The sequence below is a fragment of the Sarcophilus harrisii genome, chromosome 4, assembly GCF_902635505.1.
Source record: "Sarcophilus harrisii chromosome 4, mSarHar1.11, whole genome shotgun sequence".
In the NCBI taxonomy this organism is placed as follows: domain Eukaryota; kingdom Metazoa; phylum Chordata; class Mammalia; order Dasyuromorphia; family Dasyuridae; genus Sarcophilus; species Sarcophilus harrisii.
Genome location: NC_045429.1, coordinates 38,398,383 through 38,417,050, shown reverse-complemented (window position 1 = coordinate 38,417,050; position 18,668 = coordinate 38,398,383). Strand labels below are relative to the sequence as shown.

Below are 18,668 nucleotides of genomic sequence, written 5' to 3'. Positions count from 1 at the left end.
CACAGTACTGTCTTTGAAAATCACAAATTAATATTATGCTGTACTATATATTTGTTTATTTTGTTAAACATTTCCCAATTACATTTTAATCTGGTTCTTCATGGTTGATTGGGGAGTTCTGCAGAAGGACAGAGTCTGATACCTCCAATCTAGACTGTTTTTGATGATTTTAGAGACAATAGGGAAGATATTTTGAACCGTTATAGGGCTAGTTTTTAAATCTTTTAATTACAATTTAAATTAATGTATTTAAAACTTGCATTTCAGTGTTTTAAAAACATAATGCCCCAGAAACATGTAAAGTATGAATAATGGAAACTGCTAGATGTTTCTCAATAGCACAGTGGTTCTGGGAATTTTGTTAAAAATAAGGTGTGAGTACATTTTAAGGCTTGTTAAAATATATATAGGGAAATGTGTCATTCAAGCAGAAAAAAAAATGCATTAAAATAATCCCTGAAGAATTTCACACTAAGACAAGAGATGGATGGAAAACTTTTTAATTCTACTTCAGTTTAATAAAAGACATTTTTTTTTTTTTTTTACTTTCACTGTAGCAAAGCCAAACACCAAAAAAAATACACCAAACATCAGATCTACACAAGCCCTTGCGGGGTTTTCTGTGTGATCGTCACTAGCGTGCACTTCTCTGAATGTTTCACAGAATGCTACAAATGCTGCATCTGTGTACAATGATGAAACGTTTTCTGAACTACAGTTTTCTATTAAAAGGAAAGCCAGGGTGTCACAAAAACGAAAAGGTCATTGGCAGGCAACGTTTGAGGCACAGTAATTCATATTTGCATGTGACTTCCAGCCACTGCTTACAAAGAAGGCGCACAGCATACAGACAAGACCTGGTCATCCTTTCATTATTTACCTCCCTAATTTTAAAGCCTATGGTATGCCAATTATAACAAATCTAGCATTTGCGTAATTTATCACAAGTCTGTTACAAAACATCTAATCATGGTAATAACCAGAGTGAGAATACATTAAAAGGGACTCTTTGTACAGTTGGCCAACTTGTTTTAAATTGTGTGTGTGATGTGGACACTTTCAATTCAAAGCAGAAAGTACTTAATGTCATACAGTAAGGGATTAATTGCTCAAAGGTGACCAAAGGTTACAATGATCAGTACTGCAAAATTCACTTAAGAAAATAAATGACAAAACTGAAAGCACATTTTAGATACGTTCTAATTTTTCACTGAGGAATTCTTCTACACTATCCGTGTTCCACTTGAGGATGCTTAGTTCTTCAGCAATGTTCCCACTGTCATCCAACAGCTTTAGCACAGGGTCTGAACCAAGAACATACTGCAAAAAGAGAATGATCATCAATTTCTGACGGCAGAGATTCTTGTCCCCACTCTCCCATCCCAATCATGTACAATTAAATGCAGCCCATGTTAATTTTTCATAAGTGTTAAATATATAAACAATCGTGATATCAATGCAGGTATTCCTCAGAGGAACTTTTGGGATTAACCCAGGATAAAAATGCCCTTTGAATTCACTTGGGAATTTGATTTTGCAGTGATTGCTGTGTTGTGTGCTAAGTGATCAGCTTCTTACAGTTCAAATTTTCTATTGTGATTTTGTGACGCTTTATATCTGATAGTTTAAAAAATTGCCAGTTTCTAAGACACGTTTACTTTGTGCCATGATATAAATGAAACCTTTCAATAAAGGGCTTGGTGCTGGTTGTCTGAAAAGCCTGATGCAAGGAGTGGATGAGAGACAAAGTTTGGAAAGACTGGGATCCCTGTCCTCAAGACTCTGTTGTAGTGATGAGGTATTTACTTCAACAACCCCCATCATGGTCTTTCGTACCTTTTTAAAGTTACAGGTTATTCCTGTAGGGAGGATTAGCCCAGTACTCTGGAGACTTTCTTCTGATTCTTTTTAGTCTTTCAAGAGAACCACTGTACTGCTCGGCTGTCTACCAAGTTGTAGCCTCTCCTTGATATATCACCTACAGATCTCCTTTATAGATAATGCCTTCTCTCTCATGGACGTTATGACACAATTTTAATTCACTTTCTAAGTGATAATATCGTATCTGTCAAATATGACAGATTATTTAACATATTGTGTAAATAATTATTATAACCACTTGGATTTTATATATACATTAGAAGATAAAATACTGACAAGTCTACCAATATATTTTTAAAATGTAAAATTGAATTGCAAGACTTAAATCCCTTAAAATTACAGATTAAAATTTTTTTGAATGAGTTTCATTGCAACTGTTAGGAGAACTAATTGATTACCATCTTGTTCAATCTTGCTGTTTTTGGCAGTCTGCTAGACAAATTCTCTAGGTCATTGCCATGCTTCTGTCCTCCTTGTTCTATTGAAATTCAGACAAAGAGTATGTATCAAGTAGACCAGGGGTCCTCAAACTATGGCCCGCGTGCCAGATGCAGCAGCTGAGGACGATTATCCCCCTCACCCAGGGCTATGAAATTTCTTTATTTAAAGGCCTACAAAACAAAGTTTTTGTTTTTATTATAGTCCAGCCCTCCAACAGTCTGAGGGACAGTGAACTGGCCCCCTATTTAAAAAGTTCGAGGACCCCTGAAGTAGACTATGTAAGAATATATAATTGAGACAAAGATGATTATTTTAATCAATTGTTGTCAGCTGTACAAAGACATAGTCATCAGCTGATTGTAAAAGGATCGCTTTTTCTTTTACAAATCTTTACTGAAAATGAAGTCAGCTGAAACATCCCTATCTGAAACAGGACAAATTGTATACATAAGAAAATGGCAACAATAATGCTTGTCTAAATTCCAATAATAAACTCATCGACAGGGCAATGACAGTGGCTTATCACAATCTGGCTAACAGATTGCCAAGAACAGCAATACTGAACAAGCTGACAAATGAAGTGCCTCTGCAACAAGAGTTCAGACCCTTCAGCATCATTTTTTAAAAATTTGCACTTTAAAAAAAATGTCTGTTATTTTGAGTCATCATCTAAAAAATCAAAGTGGTCCCTGGGTCCACAATGGACTCAGTCGTTAGTTTGAATTTCAGATGAACCTATAGTTCCTAACAATTTTCTTGCTCTTGAGGAAGTACAACCATTTTATCAAGTCTATCAACAATTCAGAAGGGTTTCCTGGAATTGGAACCCCCCTGACAAAGATAATGTTGTTCCTACCAAATTTGGACAAAGTTCCAAAATCGGTGAGAAAATGAAACAATTAATAATGTGATTCTCTTAATTAGGAGTTCAAATCTAAAGCCATTTTAAAGCCATGAAACTGGCTGAACCATGCTGTAAAAGGAGCTATGTTAGCAATTCCTACTGAATTTTCCTAGCAAGTCACTTCTTTGACAGTTTTTCAAATGTTTGCTGGAGACCTGTCCATAAATCCTTTTGTGAGATTGCTTTGACTGTCCTGACAAGTGTCATACATGGTTAGTCCAACTCCATAAATTTGCCAACGAGGAAACTAATGCTCAGAGAAATGACTGACCTTCGGGGAATACAAATCTGAGGGTTTTCAGCACAAAAAAACATAGATTTTTTTTTTGTTTTAATCAAATTTTTAAAAGAGTGTTCAAGTTGTTCACAAAGCCAATTTTAGGGATTTAAAAGCAGCTTTTTTGGTATTATGAGGGGAGGGTGTACTATTTTAAAGCTGTGGTCTTATGAAAAGACTCAGTCTATGAATCATGTGCATAAACTTCCCTTATGACATTATTCTGCAGCACTTACATGGAGAGGAGGGTCTGGATCTGTTCTTTCACAGGTACTGAAAAATCCCTATTACTAACTAGCTGGCACATTCTCTACAACAGAATGTTATCAGCTACTTGCCTACACACAGAGAGGTTACATGTTTTGCCTATGATCCCATGGCCAGCATTGGTAAGATAAAGTAAGGACCTGAATCTAAGCTTTTTTGGCTTTGATGTTGCCTTTGTAAGTCATTACATGCTACTTTTCAACAAGTCAATCTAAAGTTTTTTGAGGGATTACCTTGTGCTATCCACTGACCTAACAGATTACTGATACCCTGTCTGGGACGTAGGTTTTAGCTGTAGCAAATTTATTTCTCCTTCCAGTTTTAACTGATCAATTACTCCTGTCAACATTAATTAGTTACAATTAGTAATGCCCTCAGGAAACTGGATCTAATTTAAAGGGAATTGAATAAACATAATTTATTGTTTCAATAAGTAAAATGGTACATTCTTAAGGATATATTTTCTACCTTTTCTGCCCCCTTAGTCAAAAATCAGTAAAAATTTCTTACCTTGATTTGTAGTCCCCTGAACAGTTTAGGTTTGTCACTCTTGACAAAAGCTAAAAAAAAAAAAAAAAAAAAAAAGAAAAAAAAAGCAAATTTGCTTTTAGGACATATTCAGATACATACCAGATTAATAACATTAATAAATATCATTAGAATATACAGACTTTTAGATTGTACATAGTATTGGGTTTACTTAGTATTAGGTTTGTAGATTTAATATTAACCAGAGTTAAAATACACTATTTTATGAACTTACATAAAATTCTTGATTATAATCTATCATTCTCTACTTAGCTTAAATGACCATATATGCATTTTACAAACTTCTGTTGTGGTGCAGAATTAGGCAGACACAGCATTTAATGAATAAGCAGGAACATTTTATGAATTTACCACATAACTTAATCAGAAACCATCCAACTCCCTCACTTTACAGATAAGGAAACTGAAGCCTACAGAGATAAGTGACTCTCCCAAAGTGACGAGCACACAGAGAGGAAGAATTTGAACCTAGGGCTTCCGACTGTAGAGCCAGAGATCTTTCCATGGTTAGACAACAGCTTCAAGGCTGCCCCTCTGTTTGGTCTCATGTCTCCTTCCTGTGATGACAACTTATTCCAGTGAACAGAGCTATGGGGTCTCCCATATCCTCCCCTATCCTGACTCTCAGTTCCTTGATGGCAGGATCCTAAAGGATCTCAGCTGTTCGCTTCTTGAGACTGTTCCTCTAACTTTGGTAAAAAGTGGTGCTCCAAATTTTACAGAACCATTCAGATGTGATCTGACTGCATGACTATCACTCGACTCCTGGGCAGCAGGAACTCCCTGAAGGCATCTTCAGATGGCTGTGGACTCAAACTGAGCTTCCATTCTACTAATATGTGTCCAGATCTTTTCCAGATAAACTGCTTTCTGGCTACAATTCCTGGGTCCTATCCTTGTGAATTCAAGTAGAAGACTATTTATTCCTATTAAACCTCTCCTTGCTTGGCCCCATGTTCTAGTTTGATAACATCTTTTTGAATCCTGATTTTGTCATCCAGTATGTTAGTTATCTCTTGTAGCTTTGCATAATCTGCAAATTTGAGCACATCTTCAATGCCTTTTCCACATCATTGATAAAAACTTTAAATGAAATAGGCCGTTACTATTGCTGTTGCCACCTTCCTTCCAAAGTAACCTCAAAGCACTGATAACTACTCTTTGAATTCTACCTTTCCAATATGTTTGGAACTCACTTTTGTGGGCTACTGTATTTTACATCACTCCATTTCCCCAAAGATTAACTTAACCAAAGTCATAAACTTAATGAGCGACAGGAATGGCTTTTGAACTTAAAAGTCTCTTTCTAGGTCAGCATATATCCCACCATTGCATGCTGCTTCAACCTCAAACTGTTGGAATTTACCTCTTTAAGAGCAATGTTCCCTTTTTCTTCTGGACATCTTATCATGTCTTCTATGACTTGTTATTACATGTCCTCATGGATCGGAGTAACAAGGAACTTTGTATAAGTCATCTAGTTCAGGTTTCCATACCACACAGATAATCCTTTTCCAACACTTTCAGCAACTAAAAACTAGTGATCTTGTGTAAAGCTACAATGTTAAAAACATTTCTCTTTACACTGGCCAAGTGACCTCTCTGTACTTCAACCTATTGTTTCTAGTTTGGTACTGCAGATTTAACATAGGATGTCCCTTCAATACTCAGCGTCTCTCCTCCTCCCTCCCCCAACTCAAAGTCTTCCCTTTTCAAGGCTAACCACCCCCATAGATCCTTCAACTGTTTCTCATATGACCTTATTTTGGGACCACTCGTTCCCATAATTCTCTCATCTGCTTTTTTGGACATGGCGTAATTTATCAATGGTCCTATTGTGGTGCCCTGAACTGATATGGCCAGTCACTGCAGAAGACAGTGGGACTATTAATGCCCACGATCAGAGAGTCCTAGGCCGTTAACAATGCAGCCTAAAATGGAATTGGCTTTTTGTCTTTTGGCAGCCACAGCACTGTTGACTCATATTGAACTTAAAAGGCCATGAAAATGTCTACCTTTTTTTCATATTAACTGCTGTTAAGCCAGGTCTCCCTCATCTTCTGTTAATGATTAGTGGACCTATGTGAAATTTATTTATTACTATTTAATTTCAAGTTATTCTTGGCTCACTTTCCCAGTTACCAAAGTTATTTCTGAACCACAATTTTGTTATCCAATAATCATTAGATAAAATTTCCAGTTTTATGTTATTCAAATACTGGCCTTGGAATAAGGAGACCTGAGTTAAAATCTGGACATTTACTAGTTGTATTTCCATTTGCAAAATGCAGGCAACAGCACCTATTCCAGGGTTATTACAAAAATAAAATGAGATATCTAAACACTGTTTTGCAAATCTTAAAAACTGCTTGTTATATATATTATAAATTTACTGAAGTAAATAATTATTCAGTTTTATCTCATAGCTCCTCGAGATAAAACCTTTTAAATTGAAAATACCTTTTGACTTTTTCTTGTTGTCAAAAGCAGGACCATTCCTATTTTATTCACAGTACAGTAGCTTTACTTTAGTTCTGGTTTGGCACAAGCTGGATCCAATTCAAGACTAGTAAATACCACTAGCCATGGAAGTGAATAAAGCAAGGTCCAGTGGATGTTGGGAATTAGTGAGTAACATTCACTGGCTATGTTTTTAGAACTGGGTTTGTTACTCAATTTTAACCATGGCTCTGGTCTGAGTAGGAACATTATGTCAGAAACCACATGACCAGAAAATTGCATCCTCCCAAAGATTCACAGAAATGAAGTGTTATGTTGTTGTGAAATATCAGTTGCAATTAAAAAAATTTACTGGACTCTAAATATATTTCTTGTCTTGCTTACTAAAATTAATTTTTTTTTTTATTACTGAACACAGCATTTAAGTTCTCAATATAAATATACAGGATTTAAGAGACAAAAATTCCCATAAATATTTAATGGCAAAATAATAAGCAAAATCTCACAGAGAATGCATTGAAAAAACAAAAACTTTTTATGACACAGAATAAGTGGAATTACGTATGCTTTGAGTGATATCTGATCTAATAGTCACACATTCCCACACTGTAATCAAATTTCTTTGTGTTTTGTCTCTGTGGGTACTAATCTCCAAATTTGTAAAATAGCAAAGAAAAGGACTCTGAGATTTATGACCCCTTTCAAATACATTTTAAAAGTAGAATTTAGAAAAAATTTAGATATAAAAAGCTCTTCTACTAGCAAATGGAGCTCCAAAGGTAACCAAGTTATTATTTTCTAGTGTACTTAATGCAGTTTTAAAAAACTGATCAATGACATCAGTACAATAGTCTCTCAGAAAGGAGATTAATTTGATCATCTATTTTTGAAAGATGTTCTTCTATCAATTATTCCAGCTACTTGACAGTTATACAGGCAGCACTGTCAATAATACTTTGATGTACTCTAATATAGAAATGATGAAAGACAAGATAAAATACTCATGGCTTTTTATACTTCTGTGATTCTTATCACAATGTCATTTATGGCGTTCTCAGGGGAATACAAGTATTGGCAAGTACTACACAATCCTCATCTCTCACTGACCAGCATTTTTTTTTTTGGGGGGGGGGGGGGGGGGGGGGGGGGGAAGGGACTCAACTTTTAGAGACTCTCAAGCTTGCTAGTGGTAAAAGAAAAGTAAAACTTTAAAGTCAAAAGGTGGAAAGCAATTTTTTAAAGACTGTACTGCTGCCAAATGAAAACCAATAAAAAAAGTTTATTTTAAATGAAACCACAATAGAGTAGTACTTCGATAATATTTAAAAAAATACAAAATCTGGTTGTAATTTTGGATTCATTTAGATTTCTAAAACTAAAGGCACATAATACAATGTGTTGAAAATTTATCAGTGAAATAAGCTATGAAAAAGTGTGCTTGAAAATTCTATTGAATTTGACATGGTCTAGATGACTGGAATATAAACATGGGAATAAAAATGTTCTATGTTGCAAAGAGTGGAAAAAAAGTGCTTTGTATCAAGAAGGACATGGCAACAGTAATAGAAAAAAAAAAGGAAATATCCATAAAAATTCTTCTTGGGTAGTCTTATTCTGCCACTAAGTTGGTCATTTAATCACAGTTTCCCACATGTGTAAAATTCAGGGATTGTCTTCAGTGATCTCTAAAGTTGTTCTCATTTATTATAATTAAGTCATCTTGAGCCAAAACAAAACCCAAATGAAATGGTGGGGAAAGTTTCCTTTCCCAATATTTTTCTTTGCTGCCACTGTCAAAGAATACTATGTTTAACTTAATATAAATGATCTTATATTTCAAACATTACCTGTACTACTGCCATTGTCATCACTATCATTACCACCAATCTCTTAAAGATAAAGCCAAAAATCCTTCTACTTCAGGCAGTGGTATTTTTAGAATTGGTTAATAAAAATACTTCAGTGGCACTATCACTGATATGGATGAATGTGGTTAAAAACCGGTTTAATTTTTTATCCCCTTCTGGGACAGCTGATGCACCAATAAATATCTAATTACAGAAGGGCATATTATTTTTAATCAAAGATTGTATCAAGTATTTAAGAAAAGCAAGCATTACTGACAGACAACAAAATGAGTAGAAGTATCTGCATGGAGATGTCTAGAGTATTTTCAGTTGTTTTTAAGTGGTTAACCTAATTATTGCTAAAATTAACCATATTAAAATACATCTTGCCTTGTAGAACTTGCTTAATATAAACAGTAAGCATAATTTCCTTTTGGCATGCATCAGTAAGGTGGCAATTCTAACTGAGGAATTCAAGGAACATTTACATGTTTGGAAAAATTTTGAAAAATACCTAATAACTGACATTTGAAGACTATAATAATTTTCATTTATAGGAAAATTCATACTTCATTAAAGTGACAGAAAAAATACTTGAAACTAACATAAAAATGTAAGTGTTTAAGTTGCATAGATTATATAATTACCTTTTTTGAAAGTGGAGCTGTGATTTAGGTACAGAAAAGCCTCCCTCACTTGTACCCTCTATGAGTACACTTACGTAAACTTAAGGCATTAAGAGGTTAACTGAGAGGCCCTGGCTCCACAACCAGCAAGTAACAGGAAGCCTCTGACTAAACGTTCCTGACTCTGAACCACAAATGCCTCTCACACCTAAAGGCACATGTGAAACATTATCAAATACAAATATTGATAATCCACACTTAAAAAGATTTTAAAGAATGAATACCAGCATCCATTGAAGCTATTATAGACATAAACATTTTTAAATAGTGGGACTAACTACTTTGAAATAAAAGAGTTTCCAAACCTAGTGAAAATAGAAAATCCTGGAATACTAAAAGATTCATATAACAAATTATTAAGTGGAAATCAATACAATCAGAAAGCAAAGGTCTTCAAGTGGGCAAAAGGTCTTAGGAATAAGAATGCTTAATGAAGACCATCATCTTGAAGGGTGAGATAAATATCCCCAATCCCTCTTAATTTTAGCTGACTTCACTTGTTGGTGAGTTATTTATCTTCTATAATCTGCTTGTACAATTTGTTTGCATTTTGTTTCCCACATTGGATTGTAGGCTCTAAGAGAAATGACTGCCTTTTGCCTATCTCTGTATTCTCAGTACTTAAAGACACATAGTAGATGCTTAATAAATGCTTAATGACCGATGAGAAAAGTCAAGATGTAAAATGGCAGTACCATTTTGAGATTTAAATTATCTGAAGAACAGAAAAATCATGCAAAGTAAAAATTTTTTTTTGTGGGGGAGGGTTAAGGAGAAGAAGCAGAGCTTAAAGCTTTTATGTTTTAGAATCCATTAAATAAAAACATAAATTTAATCCAATATGCAATGTGACTTGCAATTATTTAGACTTGCATATGAAACCCCCAAATCATCTTTGTTAACTGTCCAACAACAGGACCAATAAGGTCAGGTTTGGATACAAGAAGATTATTTTATGCCCTCTTTTGGTCTAGATTTTTTTCTGCTGTAACCCCATTGCATTTTGTCTAATGCTTCTAAAATGCTGTCCTTTGCAAAGTCAGAATATAGTTCTATCTCTTCTAGATGAAGAATAATTCAATTTTATCAAACTTAGTATACTATGTTTCATTCATTGTGAGAGGCAAAAGTCCCTGACCAAAAGTTTGCGTATGTTTTTCTTTTAAAATCAATCACTGGAATCTCTCCCCTGACCCTTGACCTCCTTTATGGAAGGCCCTTCTGACAATTCTGGCCTACAACAAACTGAAAGGGAATGTGTGTGGGCCCAAGGCTGTTGTAATACACAAGTAATGTGTTAACCAGTTGCATGGCTGAACTTATTACTATTACTTTGCTAGATTTAGGAGACAAAAATGAGCAATATTTTATTCAACAGTATTCTAGGTCAGCAACAAAATGTATCTGCTAAATTATATAACATAGTGAACTCAGAAATTAATCCTGCCATTGTATAAAATGGAAAAAGGACACTGAGTACTAAGCAGGAATGAGACGACCATGAAAATATATAATCAGCACACTTAAATACTCAGGAACATCTAAAAATGCTGGCATTTTGCAAATAGAAGGAGAACAGGTAAGCTCAGCTCTACAAACTGTACTTAAAAGTGATCAGAAGGAAAGCAGCAGAAAACCCTGAGACCTTTTGCAGTTCAATGTGCCCTTATTTGATAAAAGTAAAAATCTTCATATTTTCACATGAGTTGCTTTCTTCCAAATGGCTATCTTTTTTAGTTCACTACTTGTGATTTTCTCTCTTATAAGAGTAAAAGCCCCTTTCAGTAACCAAACTCAAACAGGAACAAAATTCCTGTTTACACAAAGGAATCCTACAAAAGAAATGCACAAAGCATCTTACTGGGCGCAAACAAAATGGTCTCTGAGGAGCTTGCTTCCTCTTGGGAGAGGGCACAACATGGGCACAAATACACACAACAAGGAAGTAGATGAGAAAGAGCCTTGGCATTTGGGGCTGTGGGAGTCAGTAGAGGTGGGGAAGGCTTCACAGCAGTGACCCTGGGCCCACCTTAAAGGCAACCAGAACTCTGAAATGTGAAGCTGGGGTGTTAAATGTGAAGAACTGGCCAGGCCCTCAAGGGTGCCAAGGGGAATGTTGTGAAATGAAGGAGGGGAGCTTTAAAAGCCACATAGGCAAAGAAGTTTGTGTTTGATCACAGGCAATTTGGAGCCACTGAAAGATTGTGAGCAGACTATGTATGTCTTAGATATGTTATGGTGGGCAAGTCTATGGAGGCTGGAGTAAAAAGAGAGACTATAAAATTCCCATTTATCCTTGGGACATGTGTATGTTATTTAAACGAATCCAAACATATGTCCTTTTATAAAGCAAGAATTTAAACGGACTCTTTGGTTTCCAGATCACCAACAATATAAATAAATCGATTTGAGAAATGTTTTATAAAATACATAGAACTTTTTAATCTTAAAAATGTTTATTTCTCTTGGGAATTATGTTATGAAAATGCTTATTTTAAATGATTTATTTAATTCAAGAGACACTATGCCTTAGTGAATAAAAAGTAGGACTCTAAGCCAGGAATTCAATATGCTTCCACACTGCTCTCCATCCACTGCTCATCAGATGCTCAGTGCTTTCAGCATCTCTCTCAGATTTTAAGGAGCACACCACTCCAGGTTTTCATTGGTTGATAAACCAATGCATAGGGAGCCCCCTGTGAATTTACAGGTTTGAATTTAGTTCTTCTGTTACAATTTTACTTACCCTGGACTTGAGGGAACCGCCCCAGTTTTCATCCACATACTTCAAGAATAGCTCCTGCATATAGCTATAAGAGGAAAAACAGATATTTTATTGACAGAAAAATCCCATGCATCTGAAAATGCACAAAAATCTGGAATCAATACTGTAAATACTTGTGGAGGATCAGCAGATATGCTGACATGTAAAATTCTTTCAGAGTTACTGATTTCTATGTTTATACTTCAAACCCTGGAGAGAGAAGACAATGTAGCCCAGACCAAAAAATGCTGGACTTGGGAGTCAAAAAAAAAAATTCTGAATTCAAATTCCTGACTCTGACATGAGCTGAGAGACTTAGATGGACTCTAAAATTCCTTCTACCTTTAAATTCACATACTTACAAGTACTCTGTGTTTATTTTACTTAGAAGCAACATATTATTTAAAAATAAATCCTTATTACAAAGCCTATATTTAAAAAAATTGAAAAGTTCCAAGCTACTGGAATTATTTTTATAAATTAACAGAAAAAGTATTACAAATGAAATACAGCAAAAGAAATTCAGATATGTAAATCATTTTTACTGCAATGAAATTATGTTTAATAGGGATATGCTGCTAGAATTTATATTTCTATTCTGCAGGACCTCAAAAATGCCAATTGTTCACAGAGTCTTAAAATAAATCAAGAATAAACAAATAAGATAGTATTAAGTATGTATTTAAAAACCTTTCCCCCATCATACCTTCTCCCCAGATCTTGAACTTTTTTTTGGGTTGCATTTTTGCATTTATTCAAAATGGAATGAACAAATATAAAAAGCTCAGCTCATATATAATCTGGGGCTAGAGAAGGCACAGGACTGTATTCAGGATTTATTACAACCAGATGAACAAAGTAGTATGTCTAGATCCCATCTGCCATGGTTCAAAAATATCTTTTGTTACAGAGAACATTTGTTCTTACATTCATTGTCCTGAAGTTTTTGTAGTTATAATGATCTCAGAGGGCTTTCTTTTTCTCAATTTACCTTGGATGGTATGAAGAGCAGCAGGGTGTAAATGGACAAGTGCTCCCCTTGATAATGGCTGTGCAAACCCATTACTTTAAGTCACTTCCCTTTTTAGCATCTCAGCTATTATTACCCTGCCAACCCATCCTGATGTTTACAATGAAGGAAACCTAGACCCAAAGAGAACAAATAATTTGTCTAGTAAATGGGAGAACCAAAACACTGGTCTCTGACAGCATTTCATTTTTTCTATTGTACCGGACTACCCCTTCCTTATGTACTTAGTAGAATTTCAACTTAAGGACAAGGACTACTTTTTATTTTATATCATGGGTACCTGGCAATGTTTACTGAATTGAAGTAACAAGAATCTTTTATGGGATAGCTAAACAAATTACATGTACTGATTTCTGATCTGTGGGGGGAGGGGGAAGACATAGCTAGGTCCTGCTCACCTCCAATGTCACAGGGCTCTTTATCACTATATTCCCTACGGTATTCTTCAGTTTTAAAAAGAAATGTAGAACAATGGCAGTTGTAACTGAAGAAGCTGTGGAAAATTAAGAAACCAAAAAGAATCTTCGGGGCAGAATAAAATTAACTTTAAAAACTGTCCAAAACTGCATAGAACATGAATATTTGTAGTCTCCTGGAAAAGTTCTAGTGGTTAAATGGGAAAAAAAATAGTCTATCAAGGACTCTAACTTGGTAAATTTTAGATCTTTGAAACATTTTCCACACAAAGATAACACAGAGAAAAAGGCTGGAGTATGGTAACAATGATTATCTGGACATCTTTTAGAGGTCCCTACCTCAAAGCAGAAAATTTGATAAATCCTTGAATTGACAACTACTTTATCATTCAAAATGCAAATGAAGCAAATGAACACAGAGGAAATGAGATCTTGAACCTGACTTGGAAATGGATGGTGAAATAAAAGGAAGGGAAAATTAGAAAGATATGACTATGCCACTGAAAATCTATAATATTACAAGGAGAGGATTCCTGGACACAATCTGATATGCAGGGGCCCATTCATTCACCTAAGGGATTCCAAAAAATTTGGAGAAAAATAGGTAGAATCCCATGGCTTGACCTAATCCACATCCAACATGATGCATTCAATTCTGGGCCCCACATTTTAAGATCGACAAAGTCATGTTATACCACTTTTAGAAGAAAAAACCAGATGGCAAAGGGCCAGGAAAATACAACATATAGTGCTCTGTTCAGAGAATTAGAGCTGTTTATCTAGGAGCAGAGTACATGTTAGGGAGGGAGCAGGGGAATTTGCATCAGAAAGGACTTCAAATTACTTTCCTTGTCCCAGGAAAAGAGAACTAGAAAAATTGCAGGAGAGATTTTGGCTAAATATAAGAAAAACAAACTTTTTAAGTGGACACTTCTTACAAGGATGTTGTAGAAAGATGAACATGCTTCATGAAGGGGTTGGAGTAGTACACTACTGACTATCTAGGATTTTAATTCTATATGTTATTTCATTACTTAATTCAAGTTTTCTTAGACATTATTTTAAGAAGAGAAGGTCAAATTTCATAATAGATATACGTGGTGTTAACTTGTATTTAGATATTCCAGAAACATTAACTTGCATCTTAAATGGACAGTTTGTTTATAAATTCATTGTTCAGGAGAAACGATTTGTTCTTCCAAGTTGCACAAAGAATTTAAATTAACTACAGATTGTAGCAAATTTCAAATGCCTTATAAAGCTTACTGAAACATTATTTTGATAAAATGCCCCAAACTACTGCATTCAACTCCTTCATATCAGCAACATCTCTGGCAATACCCATATAAAAAAATAACAATTAATTGAAATCCACATTGCTAGTAAACAATCTAGGCTTCAGGGTAACAAGTATGAGAGATACAAAAAGAGCAAACCCTGGAATTTCCTGGCTTTTACGGAATTTCGACCTTAGTATTATTTTTTTATACCACTCCATATCAAAACCTTCATTTTTATCCTTTTTTGGAGAAACATACTAATGGTGGAAATATAGTAAATATCAATCCTCGTGTATATTTTCTTACCTCTTCCCATTTTTTTAGATTATTCAGTTGTTTTAGTTTCACTTTGGAACCCCATTTAGGATTTTCTTGGCTAAAATACTGGAGTGACTTGCATGACCCTGTTTGGATTACATTTGCAGATGAGGAAACAGAGGCAAGCAGGGTTAAGTGACCGGCCTAGGGAAACATAGCTACTGTCTGGGGTTGGGTATGAATTCAGGTCTGGTGATCCACCCAGGGGGCCACCTACCTACCTATATATAGACTTTAGAGTAAAGAAAACAATGTATCCTTGATGCAGAACAGATTTGCTTCTCTGAAACTTCCTTTTTTCACTTAGTGTTGCTGGGCCAAGAAGAACCTGAAGATCATAATGTATCCTTTAAATTTTGGATTTTCCAATCTCAACATTCTTACTTCCAGTAACTGAGGACTTCTATTGTCTGGATGTTCTGTTTTTCAATAACATTATTAAGATGCAGTCCCAGAAGTGGACAAAACAGATATTGCTTGACAGAGTTCAGGGAGACAAGTCATACTATATGTCCTGATCACTGGACCACACTATTGACCAACACTGACCCTGGGGTGTAATGGGCTGAAACTGAGCAGATGCACCGAGGCCCCAGGACTTAAGGCTAATTACCAATTAGACAATACTCTATTAGCATTTGCATCATTTGTTTTTACAGGGAGTGGACCCATTCCCTTTACTCTTGTATTTACTGGGAAAGCTTCTAGAATACCTCAATTCCATATGATGTTTACTTTTGGTTGCTGATATTTGTTATTAAAAAATTCATTTATGTGCACACATACACGTATAAATTAAAGCATACATGAGTTTTATACTTTATCAATGATTTTCTAACATAATTATGTTGACTATTTCTCTAATGTTGAACCTACCTTTGCAACTTAACTATAATTCAGTTTGGTCAAAAGGAGTAACTTATTGGATGAATTTCTGTATTGTTTGACAAAATTTTATTTAAAGTTTTTGCACGGATCTTAGTCTATATAATTCTATGTTTTATCCTTCCCTAGTTTAATTATTAAATAAAAAGTCCAATAGAATGTTTTCTTTTTCAATTTTTGAGAATAATTCACAAAGTACTGATATTAATTGGTCTTTCAAAGACTGATAAATTGCCTTGCCTATCAGGCCTCAGGTGCCTCCCACCCTTCCTTAACAGCCAATTCTATTTCCTTTTCGATCACTGGATCACCTAAGTTTTCTATCAGATTGAGTTATACTTTTTTGAAGGTGACACTTTTCTGTTGTCTTAATTTTATTAGTATAGAAATGTTTAACAAGCTCTAAAAACTAAATTTCTTTTGGTTTTGTTGTGATTTCACCTTGCTTATTTGCCATTTTGCAGATTTTACTTTTTGTCCCATTCTTTTAGTCTTTACAAAGAACTGTCTTTTAGTTTTTATCATTTCTATATTCCTTTTTAGTTTTCAGTTGATCTATTTCTCTAATTTTCACATTCTTAAGTGTTATTTGTTAGCTAGATTTAAAAAGTGCACTTTCAGTTAATTCACCAATCCTCTTCTCTTCTAACTTACTATTCTATGTTTTTAGATATATAATGTTCCCCCCTAAAGTCTACTTTAACTGCATACCACAAATTCTGGAATACAGTTCCAACATAATCGTTGTCTTTCATATTAATTATTGTTTCTATAATTTGTTTTTGGATTACTGAACTCATTACTGAAACTTTCATTATTAAATCTCCATGGGTTGGAAATTTTCTGGGTTTCCTGATCATGTGGTGCAACTTAACCTTCTGTTCTCCCTATCCCTGTCATATAACCTCCTCTTTGGGTCCATGTTCTTCTATCTTTCTGGATGCTGTTTGCTTCTGAAAGTTTGTCTGAGCAAAATTTTTGTTCAGGGAAGCATAATATAGGGATAAACAGGTCCCTTTAAGCATTAAATCTCTGTAGATTATATGCATGATAGGCTATTCATTTACCATTTATCTTTCATTGGAAGTATTCTTAAGTGAGACATTCTCCTTGAAATTAGTCAAGAACTTTTTTCTCGTCCTTTAATCCTCTTACTTTTTTACCTTACCTATTCTTTCTGTGACATCAGAGGAATTTTTTCCCTTCACTGTTTAATATTAGCTTGATTAGGATAAATCACATCTCCCTCTATCTTCTATTTCCCCTCTTGTGAAATTTTAATTCTATTTAGTTCTACAAAATGCACTGATTTAAGAGGTAATAGGAGGAAGCTGTGAGTCCATATTTCTTTGTTCCCCTTGTGTTCTTTTGGAAAATTTCTTAAGGGCATCTGTTGTTATTCCTGCCTCCCATCTACAACCCCCCCCCCCAAAAAACCATTAGTGTCTGCTTCTGCCTAGTTTTGTTCTACTTTTAAAAGTTTTTATGAGTTTAGTTTCAAGTTTAAGAGAAATTTAATTACTGATGCTTTGATTGCTATCTGCACTTAGATACATTTAAGTGTTTGCGAACTGAGTTATTTTTTTAAAAAAGGAATACTTTAAATGCCTCTTCTATTATAATCTATCTTTGTTCACTAATGATTAAACCCAAGTTTTATAAGAGTATGTCAGTTTTGAGTAGAAATATAAGCTCCTTTGCTCTGATGGGCATAGAATAATCTTGTTTTTCATTTCCCCCCTTTATATTTGAAAAATTGTTCTCCTGATCATTTATAGAATGTTTTGTCATTAAAAACTGTTAATTTTAATGACTTTAGTTTTGGAGCTTGCAGCATAGATTCCCCCCCTCTAGAACTGATATGTGGATTCTTCTGAACACTTCTTTGTGTTTTGCAGTCAGAAGTTCTGGACAGTTTTCTTGTATTATGGTATTCAGGACTTTTGACTTGGGTTATTCAGGAGGCCTATGATTTTAAAGCTGTCTCTATGTAAATTGTGTTTGAGATCATGCCTTTCATTTGTGTAGAGATGTATCTTTTAACATTATTGCTTTAGACTGTCTTTCCCTTAAGCACAGCTATATTCCCAATAGGATCTTCTCTTTTTAAAAGACACTTATTATCATGGTAAATTCAAGTTTTCCCATTCTGTTAATTATTTCTATGTATAGAAAAAAATTCTGCCATTTGTTCCCATTTAACCCTTAAGGGAAAAAAAAAAGATGATTTCTCTCTGAAGCCATCCTGCTATGGTTCCATGCTTTCTTGGGATTCCGCAGAGTTCTGATTCATCAGGTACTAGTTCAATTTCCTTTGTCTCACAACATTTACTTAGAGCACTTTCAGTCACCTTCCTTTCTGTTTTCATATCTTTCCTGCTGATTAATGTGCCTGTCCTCTAGGTTTTAAATGAGTTTTTCCCCCTATCTGTGATCTTCAGGATTTTCCCTTACTACTATCCATTTAAAATTTTTTTTCTTTTTACTATTATATTACCCTGTAACAATGGCTATTTTAGATGTTGGACTTCAAAGTCATCTCAAATTCCTCCCCCCTTTGGTGAATTAACTTTTCAGTGGCCTCAGCGGGATGCCAGCCCTTTCCCTTCAGATCTGCTGTAGCATCATCCCACGAATGCTGTTGCCCCTGCCTCTGTCCTATG

The 18,668-nt window shown here is 34.9% G+C and overlaps 1 protein-coding gene across 1 annotated transcript in view; it reads right to left on the bottom strand.

The window, feature by feature from the left end:
* Positions 1 to 484: 484 nt before the first annotated feature.
* SELENOF (selenoprotein F) overlaps positions 485 to 18,668 on the bottom strand; it is a 44,480-nt gene continuing 26,296 nt past the window's right edge. Inside the window, exons 3-5 of the mRNA XM_003767322.4 lie at positions 12,059 to 12,122; positions 4,281 to 4,330; positions 485 to 1,320 (exon numbers count right to left, since the gene is read on the bottom strand). Of these exons, the coding sequence (XP_003767370.2) occupies positions 1,189 to 1,320; positions 4,281 to 4,330; positions 12,059 to 12,122 (246 nt within the window). The 3' untranslated portion in view covers positions 485 to 1,188. The remainder of the gene's footprint in view (positions 1,321 to 4,280; positions 4,331 to 12,058; positions 12,123 to 18,668) is intronic.